This window comes from Vitis vinifera, chromosome 12 (assembly GCF_030704535.1).
Source record: "Vitis vinifera cultivar Pinot Noir 40024 chromosome 12, ASM3070453v1".
NCBI classification, from domain to species: Eukaryota; Viridiplantae; Streptophyta; class Magnoliopsida; order Vitales; family Vitaceae; genus Vitis; species Vitis vinifera.
This window is the reverse complement of record NC_081816.1, coordinates 7,812,295-7,832,770: the sequence shown is the minus strand read 5'-3', so window position 1 is coordinate 7,832,770 and position 20,476 is coordinate 7,812,295. Positions and strand designations below refer to the sequence as shown.

General features: G+C 41.3%; 1 protein-coding gene across 1 annotated transcript in view; it reads left to right on the top strand.

The window, feature by feature from the left end:
- Nucleotides 1–17,233, top strand: part of LOC100267196 (uncharacterized) — a 39,445-nt gene extending 22,212 nt beyond the window's left edge. The window contains exons 15-16 of the mRNA XM_010659075.3: nt 16,137–16,287; nt 16,587–17,233. Coding sequence (XP_010657377.1) covers nt 16,137–16,287; nt 16,587–16,898 — 463 coding nt within the window. The 3' untranslated portion in view covers nt 16,899–17,233. The remainder of the gene's footprint in view (nt 1–16,136; nt 16,288–16,586) is intronic.
- The last annotated feature ends 3,243 nt before the right edge of the window (nt 17,234–20,476 follow it).

Genomic DNA, 20,476 nt, shown 5'->3' with positions numbered 1-20,476 from the left:
CTTCTTGGCTTTCGTTCCGATTCTCTCTCTAAAAAAACCATGTGGTAATAAAACCAGTCATCATCCCACATCTCGTCCTTTCGTTGGCATCTATGAGCTTCCTTTAACACAAGCTTACTCGTCTTTGCTCTTTCATAAATCTCACCTCACGCAAGGTATTGGTGGAACAGTTACGAAGAAACAGAGCATCTCTTGGAGCAACAACAAATAGTGAAAGAAAAGAAAGAAAGAAAAATAGAAGAGAATGATAATCATGAAAGATAGAGAACTCATGTAGTATCATCTCAAGATCAATCTATGAGCTCAAAACAGGTGGGATGAAGAAGAAGATTAAATCAATTCATACATGGTAGCTTCAAATGAAACTCAAGACGATGAGATATTAGCAGGGAAAGTATGTCTAAACAGTGAATGAGGGTTAAACACACAGGAAAACCATGAAAAACAATGTTAAGCACATAGAAAAACCCTAAAAAAACGATGTAATAGGAAAAATATGAACTGAAAATCCACCATGCCCGCACCTGGGAGAGCTCCTGTCTAGCAGAAAATGAGCAAGCAGATTCCTCTCTTCTTCTGTTATGCTCCTCTCTTTCCCTCTCGTTCAGTCACCCTTCTCCTCTAAGTTCAACTATCCTTCTCTCAAGCTCTCCTCCCCCTCTCACCTTTCTCTCCTCTGATTTTTATCTCAAAAAATCTCTCATGGCCAAAACCAGCTTTTCCTTTGAAACCTGTGGAAGTCTTTCTCTAGCAAAGATCAGCAGGACTCCAAGTTTTGCTTCAGAAAATGTCTCTCTCTCGACAGCTTCCCCTCCGTAGCAGCCTAAACTCCAGGAATCTCTCACTCTCTTCTCCTTTCCCTCACCCACAGCTCTGGGATCCCCCCTCAGGAAAAAAAATCCTCCTCAATGACCAGAAAAACCCTCTTTCTCTGGTTCTCGCCCTCACCCAGAAAGATGAATCCATCCCCTTCTCTCAATGCCGCTCATCCCCTAAAAATCTCCTCCTCTGCCTTTTCCCCGGATTTGCCCTTCTAACCATATCTGCAGCAACCAAAATATCTCCAACGGCCTGCTCAGAGAGCTCCTGCCAGCAGCCCAGGTCCTTCTCTCCACTCTGCCAGACCCTCTCTCATACGCTCCTCCCAGCTTGCACTAACAGCCAGCCGATTTTCTCAGAATCACCTTTACAGGTGTCAACCCCTGATTGCTCCTCCAAGTCCACTATTTGATCCTATATTGACTAATCCGGGAGTGACACATGGCCAGAATGAGCTGCATGAAATAGCACCCAAATGGGGGGTCTACAAATATGCCCCTCTTCGGTAGAGTTCACGAGTGTAAAGAACATGAACACTGGAGTGAAAAGTAAGTGTGAATAGTGAGTGCAATGAAGTGAACTCTACCGAAGAACCAAGGAGACCCCCATAGGGACACCAGCAAAACACGAATTCGCTCAGGCTGACAGACTAACACAAAGGCTCTAATCCTAAAAAAAAGAAAGATGTCACAAAATGCCTCTGCGGCCACACTAAGGATCCAGGCTCCCTCTAAAACGTCTCCAAAAATGACTCGAAGATCAATGTCAAAGGTGAGTAACGGTCGAACCACCTTGGAGTACGAACAAGAATGAATGCGTCTAAAGGAGACTGCCCTATGTGGACTACACGATGAATAGGCGATAAGCACAGGGTAACGAGGTGAGGAGAGTGAGAATAAGCACAAATCCATGAAGGTGAGACATGCAATGCCAGAAAATATGAACGCTAGGAGCTGTGACTCTGCATGACAAGATTGACTCTAAACGCTAAACTAGAAAATAAGAAAATAAAGCTCTGCAAGCCAAACCAAAAAAGCTAACTCTAAACACTAAACTAGAAAATAAGAAAATAAAACTCTGCAAGCCAAACCAAAAAAACTAACCCTAAACACTAAACTAGAAAATAAGAAAATAAAGCTCTGCAAGCCAAACCAAAAAAAACTAACCCTAAACACTAAACTAGAAGGCCCATAGGTGAAGACCTACAGTGGTGATACAATAAAAATGCCCATAGATGCCAATCTATGGTGGTGATAACTGAAAGCCCAAGGATGAAAATCCATGGTGGTGATAATCTCGAAACAAAGGCTCATGGATGAAAATCCATGATGGTGAATCTGAAATGCCCATAGATGTCTAATCTATGGTGGTGATAACTAAAACAAATGCTCATGGATGAAAATCCATGATGGTGAATCTGAAATGCCCATAGATGTCTGATCTATGGTGGTGAAATCTGAAATGCCCAAGGATGAAAATCCATGGTGGTGATATAATCTCAAAAGCCCAAGGATGAAAATCCATGGTGGTGATAACTGAATGAAGGGGGATGCCCTAAACAAGATGACAATAGGGGGATGCCCTATACAAGATGACAGAAGGGGGATGCCCTAAACAAGATGACAGTAGGGGGACGCCCTAGGTGATAACTCATAAAGATCGACAAATGCGCCTGACAATCATGAAATCAGCACGAGACATGGCAAACCCAAAGAGAGGGGAATATCCTAAGTCAAGCGCTAAAGGGGTATGCCCTAGTATGACAACTCACAAAGATCAAGAAATAGATCGAGCAGTGAGAAAGTACACAAAAGACCTGATGAACTCAAGGATGGGGGGTATGCCCCAGTGTGACGACCCATAAAGATCAAGAAGTAGATCGAGTAGTGAGAGAATCTGCACAAGATCCGATGAACTCAAGGATGGGGGTATGCCCCAGTGTAAGATAGTAGTCAACATGGGACACAGAATGTCACCGAACAAGATACTCTGGGATATGCTCATGATGATGCAATGAAAATGATATACATAGCCTCAATGAACCAATGCTAAAACAAGACCAAACATCACCAAAACTATGCTGACAAAGCAAAACTAAAATAATGGATCAAACAAACGCTGACCAAAACTCTAGGTCTGAAATGCAAGCAAATCAAGACATGGCATGTCAACTATCAATATGAGTACATCATCACAACTGTATCAACAATATAACAGGCCCTACCATCATGGGAGATGTTGAACCTAATGTCCAAAGGCATGTGAAAACTCAACAGAAAACCCGAGACTGGTCTACATCCTCCTCTGATCACGAAAGAAATGGATAAGGTCATGCAAGACGATGGAATCTGTGGGCTCAAAAGATGTAAGGCTCCGATAAGATGGGTGTAGGTATAACGGTGTCCAATGTAGGATGGATGGGTCTGTAACAAAGGAAAGTGAATACTTAAGTCAAACTAGGTATGCTGAGAAGGCTGAGCCCAGGGTGCCAACAACTCTATGATCCATCGAAAGCAGCAATCATAAACACGAAATGGAGCCTCAATGTCAAAATCAGCAAGGTGGGTATGCCCCAGTATGAATGCATCATCTCAAAATGGGTAAGCTCTCAGTACAAGATAATCTCTGGAAGGTAAGTGTCTGGTACAAACTGTCATCTCACAGAATCATCATCGATGAGTGGGCTATGCCCCAGTGTAGGCATCTCCAAATCAAACATCAATGAGAGGAGTACAACCAATATACATCATCTGATCAAAATGAACCTCTGATCCTCAAAGTCATAGTGGTAATGTGAAGAGAATATCTGATCTCCTCTAAAGAAAGAGCATGTCTCGATGTGCACTGGTATCTCTAAGATCAACCGCCAATGAAAGGGGTATGCCCCAGTATAGGGCAAACCCTGAAATGACTAAACTCTACTGCATGCACTCATCAGTGCCCGTGTCCTGATCCAATCATCTAAAAAAATGTCAACAATGATGAGAAGGCTATGCTCTCGTGATCACATCAAAGAAATCAACCAATCATATCCCGTACTCCAATGTGAAATGAATCTAATCGCCTCCAAGGAACAACTATGCCAAAAAAACCATCATCGATCGAAAGGGGTATGCCCCTGTGTAAAGTACACCAGATGAAATGCGTCAATCATGTCTCATGCTCTAATGTGAAAAAGGACATCTGATATCCTCCAAGGAATGGACATGGCTCAAAAATCCGTCATCGACTGAGAAGAGTATGCCTCGACATAATGGTCATCCGATAGAAAAACTCTCTGAGATGGCTATGCCCCAGTGTAGGGTCATACCATAACTCCCGGTCTGTCACAATCAGAATGTTCTCGAATCAATCTCAAGTATCGCTCACATAAGAGCTATCAAACATAATGTGTGATGTCATGGCCTCAGGGTGGTCTTAAGACACGGGACGTAACGTAGGCTAGGGTGATAGGGTGATAGAAATGAAGGGAAACTAGGCCCAAATACCCAATGATCAAAACCCATGCCCTCATGTATAAAATGCAACATATATAGAAAATATCGTGAGCCATGGACCTGAAGATGCCTACTGTGAACATGGTAACAATGATGATGTAATGAAAAAAAAACCGAACTGATGACGAGATATATAATGATGGTGCGAAGAGAGCACCAAACCCGAAAATGAGGTCACTGTAAGAACGGAATAAGGGGTGAAATAAAAATGATGAATCAGAAATGAAAACGAGGATGATGATGAAGCATAAAATACGAGAACAAGTGATGATCCGCTCAAATCAAATATGAAAGGAGGTCATGTCAATAACGAACACAATGATGGAATGGACAATGACCCAGAGCTCCTAAGAGAAGGCCACTCATCTCGCTCTCAAAACATACAACAAAATGAACACGAAGAATGAAAGGTCTCGGGGAGCTCACATACGAACTCCCATCAATAGACATATCCAACAAAGCGACCCTCGAACACTAATATACACATACTCAATGATAGAGAATAATACACACATGAACCTCTTTTTTTTTTTTTCTTTTTTTTCAATTTTCAATTTTTTTTTCAATTTTTTTTCAATTTTTTTTTTTTTTTTTTTTTTTTTTTTTTACATATATACAAATATACATGCTCTGAATGCAAACCAAGAAAGATCTAAAGACGGGATAAAAAATGAATAAACATGCCCTCAAATATCAATATATCACAAACTCTCTCTAATGATGTGACCCTCTCAAGCCAAGGATCCCTGGATCAACGTCCGTAGGATAGATAGTGGAAAATGACATGACTACCCTCCATGTAATGAACTGAGGATGATCACCACTTGGGGTGAGAGAAGATGAAGTGGAACAAATGATAGATATAATAAAGAAGAGGATGAAGAACCAACAAGATGTGACGAAATGCAATGACGCAATGATAGGAAAAGATAACGAGAAAGATGTGCCCCTCGGTCCAAGGCTCATGAAACTTCTAAACAATGCATGCATATACTAAAGGGACCCTATCCCGGTGTAGAAGGTGAGCAAGGCTATAAGAAATAAAAGGCTATGATGCTCATGCGAGGCTCAAAGGGCTAGCAATGGTCTAGACGTCAATAAAGGTAATAGGGTATGAGCTAACCGAAATGAAGGCCACCCATCCTGCGACCACGGTCTCAAGCATCGTGCTATCAAGCCCTCAAATGATCAATACTAAATATCGAGGTCCATCTGACATAACCACATCAATCCTCTAGAATCATGCATCAAACCGTACTCCGAATGCTCCATAATAATCTCAAAGATGATCCTCTCAAAGCAAAGTAAACGGTGATCTCATCAAGCAAGACTGCCCATCATAAGCCAACTCTCATCATACAAGATCAATCTCTATACTCATGACAAAATAAGTGACAGTCTCATCAAGCAACCAACCAATCCACATATCGTAAACCACCCAAAAATCATAAGCCAACCCTCGCCATGCGAAATCAACCCTGGCTCAAACTCCTCACACTCTACCTGGTCGAATCAGAGAGTGGATGTGCAAAACTAGAAAAGCCGAGGATGGAAAGGTCATATAATGGTCTCAAAGGGTGATGCTGTGCAAAACTCACAATGGATGGATGTAGGTCAAAACAAGAGTCAAGGTGCGGGAAGTGAGCAAGGTATGACTCTGATCATAAGAAGATGTGTCACAGTCTCGAACTTCCTAAGTCAAATCTCTGATCCTAGGCTAATAGGCTCAATATCCCCCATGATAGGTCAAGCCTCAAAATCACAATGTGCAAGTGAAAAGACACCTCAAGTCGAAAGTACAACACATCATATCACAAAACACAAACACATGTCCATAAAGGAAAATGCATCCAATAGGATAATCCGATGAGTACATCATGTAAAAGAAAGACAACAAAGACAATACTCAAGAAACGAGTTATAGTCTCTAAAAGACAAAAGCAAAACATGACTAAACAAACAAAAAAAAAACAGTGACTGGTCCTATCATCACATCTCTGGTCACAGAAGGAACAAAATCTGAGTGCCACCACACCAAGGTAAGCCAATCATGAGTCAATCGCCCAAATCAATAAGATCAGGGACTGTTGGTGAAGGGGCGTCTGCATGCATGGCCTGAGCTGGGGTAGAAATAAGAGACATATCAGACTGAGGATGCCCAAACGTCCCAGAATCAACAATGTCCTGTATGGCATGTCGTAGAGCAGTGCAACGATCAGTGTGATGTCCTACTGACTGGTGGTACGCACAATATAAATCAAGACGAAACTGTGGGGGCACAGGATCTGGAAGTGCCCTAGGAGCCAGAGGAGCCAAAAATCCCATGGCCTGGAACATCTCAAAAACTCTGCTCAGGGGTGCGCTCAAATCTGAAAAGTGTCTCCGACATCGTCGATGGGGAGGAAATCGATCTTGAGGAACTGTGACGACCGGAGGGCCCCGAAACTGGGGCGGAGGTCGTGTCGGCGTAGCCAGTGAAATGGATGAGGAATGCTGCTGGAACACTAAATGTGAGCGAGACCGTGGATGTGAGGCACCCAAAGTAGCAGGTGTCGATGAAGTCAAGTGTGGAAATGAAGGCATCGCTACTCCTGGAGCTCCTCTCGATGACGATGGATGCCCTGACAAAATGAGCTCAATCCTCTCAACCCTCCGCGTCAAATCCACCATCATCTCATAAAGAGCAGTAAGAGTAATGGGTGTGATCTCGTCCGACATGGTGAACCTCAACTGAAGAAGTCTAATCTCAATGTGCCATGTATCATAATCATCATACCATCAATCTCTGCTCGGGGACCAGTCACGACACTAAAACTGTCCAAGACTCTAAAACAAACACATGCAAACGACAAAACAAAGCAACACAAGATGCTAACACAAGATAACAACACATAAAATGCATGATACGAAACAATGATAATAATAAAAAAAAGACAAAAACATATACCCAAGAAAACAACAATATCACTAAGTGAAATAAGAGTACATCATGCAAAATAATAGGACAACAAAGGTCTACTCTCGAAGCACGAGGTGCGAACTCAAAACACTAACTATAAAACAAGACTCAAATACAAAATAAAAGAGAACAAAAACTCAAACGACCAACTAACAATGTAGTCCCAAAACACACCAACAAGGTATGCAATATCAAAGTGTCTGGTGAATATCAGTGCCCTGGGTGTCCAAAACGTGATGGTATAAGCCCGAAGGAGGAGGAACCGTATGCATGGAATAAACTGGAAAGGAATCAGCAGTCATATCTGGACCAAGATCAGTATCTGCGGTCTATATGGGGAAGCTAACAGCACCACTGTCAATAAGATCCTGTATGGTATGACGTAGAGAAGCACAATAATCAGTACGGTGGCCCGCCATCTGGTGAAATGCACAAAACTCATGAGCATGAAAACGCGGAGGCAAGGTACTCGGGAGTGGCCTAGGGGCCAATGGTACTAAAACACCAGTAGATCGGAGTCGCTCAAAAGCTCTATCCAAAGGCATCCCCCAAATCAGAATAAGTCCTCTGATGTCGCCGATGGGGAAGAGACTGCTCATGTCGTGGGATGCCAGTCTGTGGACGCTGAAGCTGAAATGAAGGTCGCACCATGACAGCATGAGGATGCGTAGAAGGGTACAACTGAACTGGATGAGGATGACGATGCTGTAAAGGTGGGAAATCACTCCTGGGTATCTGCAATGATCTCGCATAGGAATGATAACCAGGTCGTCGATGCTGAAAGTCCGCAGAACATATGTCTCCATAGCCCTCAGATGATCCACCAACTCTCTTTCCCTCAGTATCTGGGGAAGGAATAATATCTGACCATAATCCTCTAGATATGCCATCATCTACATCGAATAAAGCCTGAACCAATGATCTGAAATCCTGGAATGGGACCCCTTTCAGATGTCGAGCAAACCTAGGATGCAAGCTCCTCAAAAACATGCTCATCTGATATCTCTCGGTAGGTCGCTCAATCATCTCTGCAGCCTTCTCCCTCCAGCGAGAGATAAAAGAAGAAACAGACTCATCTGATCCCTGTGTAAGAAACTCAAGCTCTCTACGTGTAACGCTCGTATCACCACTGAAGGAATACTGTCTCAGAAACTCCTGTGCTAAGTCCTCCCAAGTTCTCCGACGAGATGACTCTAATGAAGCGTACCATCTCTGTGTCACGCCGCTCAATGACAATGGGAACAAAGTGAGCAACTGTGCCTCATCTAGACCAAGAGCTCTCATAACTGTGCTATAAAGTCTGAGATGAATACGAGGACATCCAACACCCGTATATCTCTCTATATCAGGCATCCTGAAACTGACTGGCAAAGTGGCCACTGGCACATCGTCAGGATCATCCCATGAAATCATCTCATCAAGATCTCTCATCCGTCTAATCCTCCGCTCGAGTCTGTCCATACGAGAATGAGGATCCTCAATAACGGTAACTGGTGTGACCATGGGTGGAATGACAGCAGCATGATCATGTGAAACAGTAGGCAACGTCTGTGTAGCTGGCATCTGAACAGGTAGAACAGGTGGTGTCACTAAATCAGATAGTGTGTCCTCGAGCACTACATGCCTACTCTGCTGAGTATCCATCCTCTAACTCAAACTGGCCAATGCCCCCCGAATCGAAACCACAGAAGCAATAAGCTAACCAATCGAAACTGACTGTGAATCCGTCTATAGCAGCTCAGCAATACGAATCAACCTCCCACTCAACCCAGGGCACTGAACCAAGACTGGGACTACAAATAGACTCCTACAAAAGAATCGAACAAAACGACTCAAACACGACCCATGCAACGACACGAGATGTAACGAACAATGACCAATGCATGATACAACACAACTCAACACATGATAGGGTGCGATACACAATCATATGGTGACAATCAAAATTTGGATATACGATAGAATCTCTAGAGTCACATGAGTGTCCAGTGTGAGACAACTACAAATATGACTAAAGAATTTCTATCGACGATCCAAAAAAATGATCGAGGTGTGAAGAAAGTGAATGGGGTGTGAAGAACACTATCACGAGATCGATACTCAATATAGACCAAAATATCCTTAATTCAACCCTCAACTCGAGCTCCATAAAAAAAAAAAAAAAAAAAAAAATGATAAGGTGATCAAGGCGAATCTCTCGAAAAATGTGTGAATATGAAAATGTGCCTTTCACCTTTCTGTAATGAAAATATGAGCATCGAGTCGAAAATCGAACCAAGGATCAAACAAATGATGAGGTACTGAGCTCGTGATAGGTGTATAGTGTAAAAAGATGATCAATGAACATATCCCAAAATATCGAGTGAGTGACAACAAAGTGGAGGGGTGTGCCGAGCCAAGAAATGAGAACGAAAAGCCCTAGGGAGAAGACATGCTAAACTCGTCGAGTGAAAAGCACAAACTAAGGCGATAAGACGAAAGGTGACCCAACCGTACTCAAACTCATACCGATCTTCGAGCACTCTCAACTGGAGACTAAAAAGAGGGAATACTGGATCCAAACTGTAACCACAGAGGCTCTTAAAGCCCTCAGATGCACCCACGTGTAGGGAGGGAGTCCTAATCAAATGATCTACGGCTCAACCTACAAGGTGAAGGTGGCTCTAAATGGATATGGGTGGAATTTAAAGATCCCTAGCAGAAGCGATCATACCCTCCGGCGGTACGCAACCCTCTGCACGCCTCCGAAGAGACGGGGTGCTTCCATGCAAGGTGGTCATCACCTCCACACATGCACTACCTCGCATCCCAGGGGGCTTCCTATGGTGAAATCTCTCAAATTCTCAACGCTCAATAGCCAACTAGAGTGCACAGTGATGGTGTGGGTGCATCCGAAAACCCTATGAATCTAGAGCAGAAGATGAAACACACTGGCCACACAAATATCCATGAAACCTAGCTCCGGGCTATATAGGTCTTCAATGATTGGACTCCAATCAGCATCGATATGTCGGTCTCCTCCAGAATGCTCCCGTGCATCGATATAGCCCATCGCTAGACCCTACTCCTAATCTCTGGCTCGGTCAGAGAGCAAACACACAGAAGGTCTCACACTTGCAATAGTGAGAACCGGGATGAAAGGAATGACCGAAACCAAGAGAGTTGGAGGTAAGGGGATATATGTGCGGCCCACACGGACAAGCAACATGCAATCACACAAATGAAGGGTAGTCATGCATCATACAGTCAATCAGAGTACAGGATATATCACTCATGCACGCATACAAGCTATGAGAATCAGGATGAATAGTGATAAGAATACCATGCTCAAAGACAATCAAGATGATATATAAGCCAGAGAATCGACATGTCAAATCAAACCAACAAAGAATCCGTTCATGCAAGGTGATCAGAATAATCATGGCAAATATCAGAATCACTATGCCAAGCGAAATAAGATAGGCAATCAATATAATCAGCATGTCAATATCTCAAACGAATATGGCAATGAAGCACAAAGAAAATAGCTATCTCGGAATCCTCTATCAATACGAATCAATCATCATAATCATCATGTCAAATATCTCAAACAAATATATCAATGAAGCACAAAGAAAATCACTATGTCAGAATCTCCAATCAAGATAATCGACCAATACAATCAATCATGTCAATGTCCCAAGTGAAAACTCGGGAACCCTCAATGTGCAATCAAGAAGTGAGTATCCACTAATCGACTCATCAAAAGCCACATTTGCTTCATCCTAAGTTCAAGCTTGACCCTCTAATGATCCCCAGTGGAGTCGCCATTTTGTGGACCCCGCATTTCGATTGCTTGACGCTCGAATGCGTTTCCCACTCGAATGGCGAGCTCGATTTTTATTTGAAAAATGATTTATTTTATTGATTATTTGAAAATGACTTGGAGTCGCCACTTATTTTTGTTTTATTTTTAAAGGGTAAACAAAATAAGAAAGAAAAACCCTAAGTATGACTCCTTATTTTGGAAAAGGCGGTCTGTGAAAAACCGGACTGGGTTCGGGGGTCAGGTTACTTATCGGGAAGGTACGGTAAAGACCGTAGCACCCCTCTAAGTCCCTAAAGTCGGGTCTCTACTAATAAAATGAAGCTGACGTGGCAATCAATGGGAAAAATAATGGATACTCAAATCAATCTTGCACTTTTAAAAAACAGAATAGGTATAGAGAGTGCGTACCTGGGCCACGAGCCGTAACGCGCTATTAGAAACAGGGTTAGTGAACAAACACAGAAGGATAATGCGTATATCAAGGAACAGAGTAAATCAATCACATATAGCTAATGAATCAATCAATCAGTAAATCAATCATGAAATCACATATGTAGGGCCCCCACCAAAGCCCGTTTATTTTGCACGAATCAATTCCATAAATCTCATCACTTGAGAATCACGGAATTTTATTCTTGCTTATTTTAAAACATTTTAAAAACAAAGAAAAATGCAAAAGTGGCTTGCCGGAAGGAAAATGGCAACCAAATTTTATTGAAAATGGGATTTTGGTATCCAGAAATTCTAAGGATGGAAAAATTTGATGATTTGAAATTATTTTGAAACAACTTGAAATGGAGAAATCATTTGGAAACAAATATGGGTTGGAGAAATTATTTACAAAATTGGGTTTTGGGAAAATTATGCTTTTAAAATCAAATGAGAAAAAAATGGAGCAATGACAAGTGGTCAAAAATTGCATGCCAAAGGTGGCCATGCAGCTAAGAAGCTTGAGGAGTGGGTCCAGGGTATGAGTACCTCGGGGTTGAAGACTGATGCCACTGTCAGATACCAATTCAAGATCATGGGGGAAGGACCTATCCCGAGCTTCTCGGAATATCAAATAATTGTCAATGGTCCTTGACTTGGGCTTTAATAAAAGACTTTCCAATTCCTTGTTTGACTTAGTGCCTCTTGTCTCAATATGCTGGCAAATGGGGGGTGTCATCTCTGCACAACTTTTAGTTTCCAAATTCTCCAAGCCCCAGGAACTTAACGTACACGTCCTAATTGAATTTCCTTGCAATAGAGTCCAATTCCGTCCATATATGCACAAGCTTCCTCTTCAATTACCTTTTCCAGAAACTTACCCGCAATCTCGAGACGCTGAATGAGTGACCAGCTCGCATCAATTGGTACATCAAAATACCCTGTCACCTTCAGATTGCTGAGGCTGAAACTTTGAGGAATCTGAGAGAGGTGTAGCAGCCATGGATGAGAATATCTGTGACTAAGACCAACTCGGTCAACGAAGGAAACCCACAATTCTTTATATGGATCCCCTTAATATGCTTGATTGTCAGCGGTCTTTCCCAAACATTCATGATCAAATTTAGTAATATTCAAAGGAACCCGTTTCCCTTCAGTCATCTCCTTCTTTACATCATCTGATTCAATAGTCGATTCACCTGGACTGCCACAAACAACCTTTTCAGTCTCGGGTTCATGTTTCCATCTTCCCGTGATCCCATTCCCTCATCATATGGGTTTAGAATGTTTGACTTAGTAGTATTTGTTGCTTCCTGTGAATCCATTGCTTCTTGCTTCTCCGAGGTCAATTCTTTTCCATCTCAAAATCGTCATCTTCCTCTTCTGCCCAAAGCCTTCTTCCTGTTCCAAATCTTCAAGCCGGTACTACTATTCTCTTTCCCCAAATTCTGGGTTCCTTTAGCCGAAGCTGACTGTATCATCTCCATGAAGCCCCGGTTCTTTTGCCCAAATGGCTTCATACCTTTGTGGATACCCTGATTCTCTCTAGGCACATAAGACACTTTATTTCCACCCTCACTACCCTCGACTGCATCGTTGCCTTCAGATTCCTGGGGCGATATAAGGGTTGCTTGCAACTTAGTAGTGACTGTACGCTCAAAACCTTGACAAATTTCAAATGGATACCTCTAGCATGACATGATAGCAACCCCTTCATCATCCTCTTTTTAGCGTGTGAACCCAAAAACCATGCCGACTAGGGAGAGGAAGGTCGGGTTTTCTATCGGAAGAAATCAGAGGTGATACTGCCACTAATGCTTGAAGATGAAACTCGGAATCTTTACTCAGATGGGTTTAAGATGAAGAAGTGGTAGAGACTACCGTGGTGACGTCCCCTTCAATAGCATTCCGCTGAAACCATGCTCAGAATTTCGAAATGGTGCCGTTTAAAAGTGGCGGAATGGGTAGCCATGAAAGATGGAGAGGCAAGCATGGTGATGGTGATGGGTGTGGTTGGTGGGTTTAGGGAATGGGTGTGGAGATAATGGAAAATGGGTAGATAGGGTGGTGGTGCGAGAATATGGGTATGATGTAATGAAAGGTGAGGAAAAAGATGGGTGAGTATAAGCATGGGTATGAAGTTAATTTCCACTTCTGAACGTGGTCCGTGTCATGTAGGAGTGAGGGTTAACCAGTGGGCATGATGAGGTTAGGTAGGTGTTGAAGGATGCAGGCATAGGGTTAATGGTATGGGTGATGAAGTACGTAAACTGGAAAAGTAATGGGATGAGGGTGACCAAGTGAAAAACTTCCATGCAGGTGGGAAATGATAGAGATAAGATGAGGGTGAATCAGATGGATGGTGGGGGTATTTGCATGATGGGAACAAAATATGGGTATGGTGGAATGAATTTGATGACAATGGGTATGAAAAATTGGAGAGAGGAAAGGTGGTGAGATGGATTGGGTAAGTTAGAAGGATGTGTATGAAGATACGTATGAGACAATGGGTATGAAGAGTATGGGTGATTTTAGATATAGTGAACATGAGACGAAATGGATGTGGTGAGCATGGAGTGGACAGCTGGAAGAATGGAACAGAATCAGCCACAGTTAAAGGCGTCATAGCCTCACAGAGCACCCAGTTTTCATGACCTGACATGGCTCCAATCAGACTCTTTCCCTCAGCATCATGCGTGTGCGCATGGCCATCATATATACACAGCCTGCTAGTGCCGCACCTGCAGCTAGACCGCAGCTGGACCATGCAAATTCCGGTGTGCTTGGCAAGGATCTTCGTGTCATGGATCATAAAGCTGTAGATCAGTGGTTGCTGACCCATCATTTGAACTTTGCCGACCATGAACACTGCCAGAAACTTACGGAGACAACTCCTGATGAAAAACAAGGCATGAATTGCGCTGAACCAACCAAAGAACAATACACCTCAAGTGATATATATTGTTACATGGATTCCCAGCAGCAACCCCCCCTGAAAACTCCAGCACTGCCGTTGTGAACACTGTCTAACAAAACGTCAATACTCTTGACTTCACCAATGTCTTCATGCGCGGCAGCCAAGGCATTGCTGAATCCTCCAGTGAAGATAATGCTCAGACTCTTTTCAGACACCTCTGGTTTTCTCCTCTAGGAACGAGCTTGCAACTCCTCTGAGACCCTCCCCCAGGAAAGAGACTTCTCCTCCAAGCAAACATCTCCCCCTCTCCAGCAGCTTCTTCCTCCTTTCTTCTTGGCTTTCGTTCCGATTCTCTCTCTAAAAAAACCATGTGGTAATAAAACCAGTCATCATCCCACATCTCGTCCTTTCGTTGGCATCTATGAGCTTCCTTTAACACAAGCTTACTCGTCTTTGCTCTTTCATAAATCTCACCTCACGCAAGGTATTGGTGGAACAGTTACGAAGAAACAGAGCATCTCTTGGAGCAACAACAAATAGTGAAAGAAAAGAAAGAAAGAAAAATAGAAGAGAATGATAATCATGAAAGATAGAGAACTCATGTAGTATCATCTCAAGATCAATCTATGAGCTCAAAACAGGTGGGATGAAGAAGAAGATTAAATCAATTCATACATGGTAGCTTCAAATGAAACTCAAGACGATGAGATATTAGCAGGGAAAGTATGTCTAAACAGTGAATGAGGGTTAAACACACAGGAAAACCATGAAAAACAATGTTAAGCACATAGAAAAACCCTAAAAAAACGATGTAATAGGAAAAATATGAACTGAAAATCCACCATGCCCGCACCTGGGAGAGCTCCTGTCTAGCAGAAAATGAGCAAGCAGATTCCTCTCTTCTTCTGTTATGCTCCTCTCTTTCCCTCTCGTTCAGTCACCCTTCTCCTCTAAGTTCAACTATCCTTCTCTCAAGCTCTCCTCCCCCTCTCACCTTTCTCTCCTCTGATTTTTATCTCAAAAAATCTCTCATGGCCAAAACCAGCTTTTCCTTTGAAACCTGTGGAAGTCTTTCTCTAGCAAAGATCAGCAGGACTCCAAGTTTTGCTTCAGAAAATGTCTCTCTCTCGACAGCTTCCCCTCCGTAGCAGCCTAAACTCCAGGAATCTCTCACTCTCTTCTCCTTTCCCTCACCCACAGCTCTGGGATCCCCCCTCAGGAAAAAAAATCCTCCTCAATGACCAGAAAAACCCTCTTTCTCTGGTTCTCGCCCTCACCCAGAAAGATGAATCCATCCCCTTCTCTCAATGCCGCTCATCCCCTAAAAATCTCCTCCTCTGCCTTTTCCCCGGATTTGCCCTTCTAACCATATCTGCAGCAACCAAAATATCTCCAACGGCCTGCTCAGAGAGCTCCTGCCAGCAGCCCAGGTCCTTCTCTCCACTCTGCCAGACCCTCTCTCATACGCTCCTCCCAGCTTGCACTAACAGCCAGCCGATTTTCTCAGAATCACCTTTACAGGTGTCAACCCCTGATTGCTCCTCCAAGTCCACTATTTGATCCTATATTGACTAATCCGGGAGTGACACATGGCCAGAATGAGCTGCATGAAATAGCACCCAAATGGGGGGTCTACAATGGGGAAAGATACTTGCCTTGGCATATACCTAATCAACTGATTACTTTTTAACATTCCATGCAATGCAGTGGCTATATGTCTCCAGAATATGCGCTAGATGGGTTTTTCTCAGTAAAATCTGATGCCTTTAGTTTTGGTGTCGTTGTACTTGAGATCATCAGTGGGAAGAGGAACACAGGATTTTATCAATCTGACCAAGCTATGAGCCTTTTAGGTTATGTAAGTGGCTTGAATATCTCATGATGATTTATCTTTTAGTCATTCTTTGTTAAATTATCAATTCAACCCAAAGCTTAAACTATCATGTGATGGTGGGCCAATACCTTATCTCACAAGTGGCCTTCTTTAGATTTGTATGTAAGCTTAGTAAATAAAGAAAATAAACAAACAATGAGGTTTGAATTCATGACCTCCCCTAGAAAAAAATTCTTTATATTATATATCAAATTGATATGATTGCCTAACCTATCATTTTTACTTCAGTAAATCTAATTTTGATATCAAGAGAATTGTTCCAGGCATGGAGATTGTGGAAAGAAGACAAGGTGTATGATCTGATGGACCAGACACTAAGTGAAACATGCAACATTAATGAATTCTTGAGGTGTGTAAATGTTGGGTTGTTGTGTGTACAAGAAGACCCAAGTGATCGCCCCACCATGCCCAATGCATTTCTCATGCTCAGCAGTGAGATAGCCACACTTCCAGTACCCCAGCAACCAGCCTTTGTTGTGAGAAGAGGGCCGCCCAGCTTAGCTCCTTCCTCTTCCACCAATCCGAAAACAAGCTCCAACAATGAGATAACTGACAGCTTAGAAGAAGGTAGATAGTTAGGGAGAATCAACCATAAGTCCAGTCTTGTCTGTTGGTGTTATCAACTTCATATATGCTGCATCAGAATTGGATTTCTTAGGACATAATCACAGGTGTGTTTTAGTGTAAATTGATTTCCTGAATATCTATTCGATTGTTCTCTACACCAATTGTAAATCACTGACTTCCCATCTTATTTTCTATATTTTTGCCTTAAGCCCGCAAGGTGAAGTAGACCCAAAACTGTCTTATTCTTTGGTAGTACTGCTGCTCATTTTTCTTGTGTATTTATTTATAATCACTGTGTGGAAGGAAAGTTCTTATTCAAGAATCATCATCCAATTGACACATGCATCGTGAAATCATTGAATCAAGAGTTGATTTTAAAAAATAAAAATAAAATAAAAAACTAATGACTACTTGACCAATGACCAAAAGAAATAGAAACAAATCTTGCAAGTTTGACAATTCTTTCACCCATAGTGCCTTCTCCATTGTTCTCTTCTTCAATCTTAGAAGAACCCCAATGCAATTTCAATCTTTTCATCAGTGCTCTAGTTTGGTTTTGATCTACCACTATCAGTGATGATAGAAGAAAAAGCTCACTTGGAGGATATGATTATCACTTTCAAGATACAGCCTCTCTTGATTATAGGAGGCTGGCGATGAAATTTTCCTGGGAGATACAGCATCTACAGTTCCGTAATGAGACGGCCTCTTGGTATTCGCTTTTCCACAAACCAAAAGATAGGTGCAGTGGGAATAATCCCCGTGGGAGTTTTGCCAGCTAAAATTGTAGAAATTGGATTTTGTGCAAGTGTTTGCCAGGATTCCAACCAAATTTTCCAAGAAAGTGGAATGGTGGAGATTTTTTTGGGATGTAGAAGAATTTCTCCCATGAACAGACTTCTGGAGTTCAACCAGGACTTACCATTTTTGGTGACAAGCGGCTGCATGGCTGGGAAGAGCAGAGTACTTCTAGTTTGTATCCATTTTCTGATGCCGGATGGTTGAGCGAAATGCAGATTGGATAGAGATCTCCTGCATTAACCAAACCATACACATGAAAATAAAGAAAAGATAAGAGATTTTTAACATGGCTCCGCGATCAATTATACTGCTGGAATAGTTGGAATTAACTTAGTAAGAAAGCATAATTTCGATTCCCCAACTGTGTTTCAAAAAGAATTTGCATACCTAATATCACTTATGGTGAAATGCAGTGGCCATATGTCTCCAGAGTATGCACTATATGGCTTCTTTTCTCTTCAATCCAATGTTTTCTGCTTTGGTGGTACTGTTGTACTTGAGATCATGTGCGGGAAACGGAACACTGGATTTTATCAGTCTGAACAACCTTTAACCCTTCTGGGTTATGCAAGTAGTTCAAATTTCTCAAACCAATCAATACTTTTGGGTCCCTCCCTGCCTCATACTACTGATTTTCTATGGTGGGTTAGGCATGGAGATTGTGGCAAGAGAACAAGGAATTGGACTTGATGGATCTGTCACTGCATGAAACATGTGATGTTGCTGAATTTTTGAAGTGTGTAAATGTTGGGCTCCTCTGTGAAACATGTGATGTTTCTTGCTTGGCAGTGAAACTGCAACTCTTCCAATTCCTAAACAACCAGCTTTTATTGTGATCAGAGGAGCGGTTTCCAGCACAGCTTCTTCATCTAGTAAACCAGAGACATGTACCAATGAGTTAATAGTCAGCGTAGAAGGCAGATAGAAGAGGAGGTTATCTCCACAAGTAGTCTCATCCTTTTGTTTATCAATGTGGTGAGTATTTTCTTGTACTAAGCAGTGAACTTTACAGGAAGTTTTCACTTCTTGGCCATTAAATGTGAACTTCTACGATAATAAACCATTTGATGTGAATCTTAATTCCATGCAATCCGAGCATATCTACCATCTTTCTTGCTGTATTCTCTCTAATATTGCTCTACAGAGAAAGATACAATTAGGCCCGGCAATTTCATCACAGATGACAAAAAAAAAATTGGAACTTGTTTGGCAATAATTTTAAGAAGCATTTCTAATATTTCTAAAACTAGAAAATAACTCTTTTGAAAAAAAAAATTAGTGTTAGAAATATTGAAAACGTTTCATAAAATCACCACCTAACAAATTCTTGATCTACTAGTTATTAAATATTTGAACAGGGTTGTTTACCTTGATGGAAACTCAAACAATGTTAAGTAGGAAGGACAAAAGTCTAATGTCTCATTTCGATTGATTACTAATATTGATTGGGTCTTATATGGAACTACCTTTATCCCGATTAGCTTAGGCTTTTCATGAGAGTGCATGTGGTCTCATATCATTTGATATCATGATAAGATTTGGTTTGGCCCACCCTATGCTCAATAACCTGAGTATTAACAAATGAACAGAGATGCCCATCCTATAGGTCCACTATGTAGGACGGACAAAAGTCCAATGTCCTACATCACCTGATTACCAACATTAGTTCGACCTTATATGCCTCACTACCTCTACTTCAGTGGATTAAACTTAGAGTGTGTATCATAAAAAATAAAAATAAAAATGTTAAAAATAAATAAATAAATAAAAATATTAAGAAAAATGATATTCTCATATTTGATTTTATCATTAAAAATATGTAAGAAAATTAAAGATAATTAAAATTTTATATATTTTCAAATTTTTAATCTTTATATACAAGAGTTAAAATAAAATAAAAAAATTAAAGTAACATAAACAAATCTTGCATAAACTTTAAATTTATTAGTTATTTTTCATCATTTTTATTCTTTTTTTTTCTTTTTCTTTTTTTACTTTTCTTCTTTATTTTATTTTCTTTGTAGTTTTTCTCTTCTTTTTTTTTTTATAATCAAAGAAAGTCTCAAAAATTCAGATGCTAAGCACCTTAAAAAATTTTAGACAATGTCCAAATTCTTATTATCAAGCTTTGTCTCTTTACTATAAAATTCAAAGAATAAATCACCTATGATCCTATAAAAATTATAAGAATATAGTCGGCTGTGCAGACCCCTAGGCTAGGCTGGGCCGAGCCAGAGCCAGTTGGAAACCAGCGCGGCGGGCTAGACAGGCCCAAGAACTGAGTTAAGGCCCTCTTCCATTAGGTTGGGTTTGAGCCCAAATTTAAAGGACCATTCCTGGAAGCCCAAAAGGCTGAGATAATACCGTGATTGAGTAGGCATCCGTCATGGCTAAAACTCAACTGGTTATAACTTATAACAATTAACCTTAGGTCATGTTTGGTTAGTCAGATATAGTATGAGATAAGATTAAAAAATTGAGATTATATCATATCTCATGATTGATCGGTAATGAGATAGATCTTATCACTTATCCCATGCAAAGGTTAAACACATAAACATCCCTCCAAAACCATTCAAATAGTCTCACATCTTCAAGGATTAACTTTAATGTCATTTATAATGGTTTGTTTTTTCTTATGTAAATATTATCCATTTTGAGCAGAATAGGTATTCACAATATTATTTACTTGGAACACAATTGATATTCATAATTTTAAAATATATTTACATGATTAAGAAAAGTTTATATACATTGACAAAGCTGATAGAGGGTCGGGGGCATA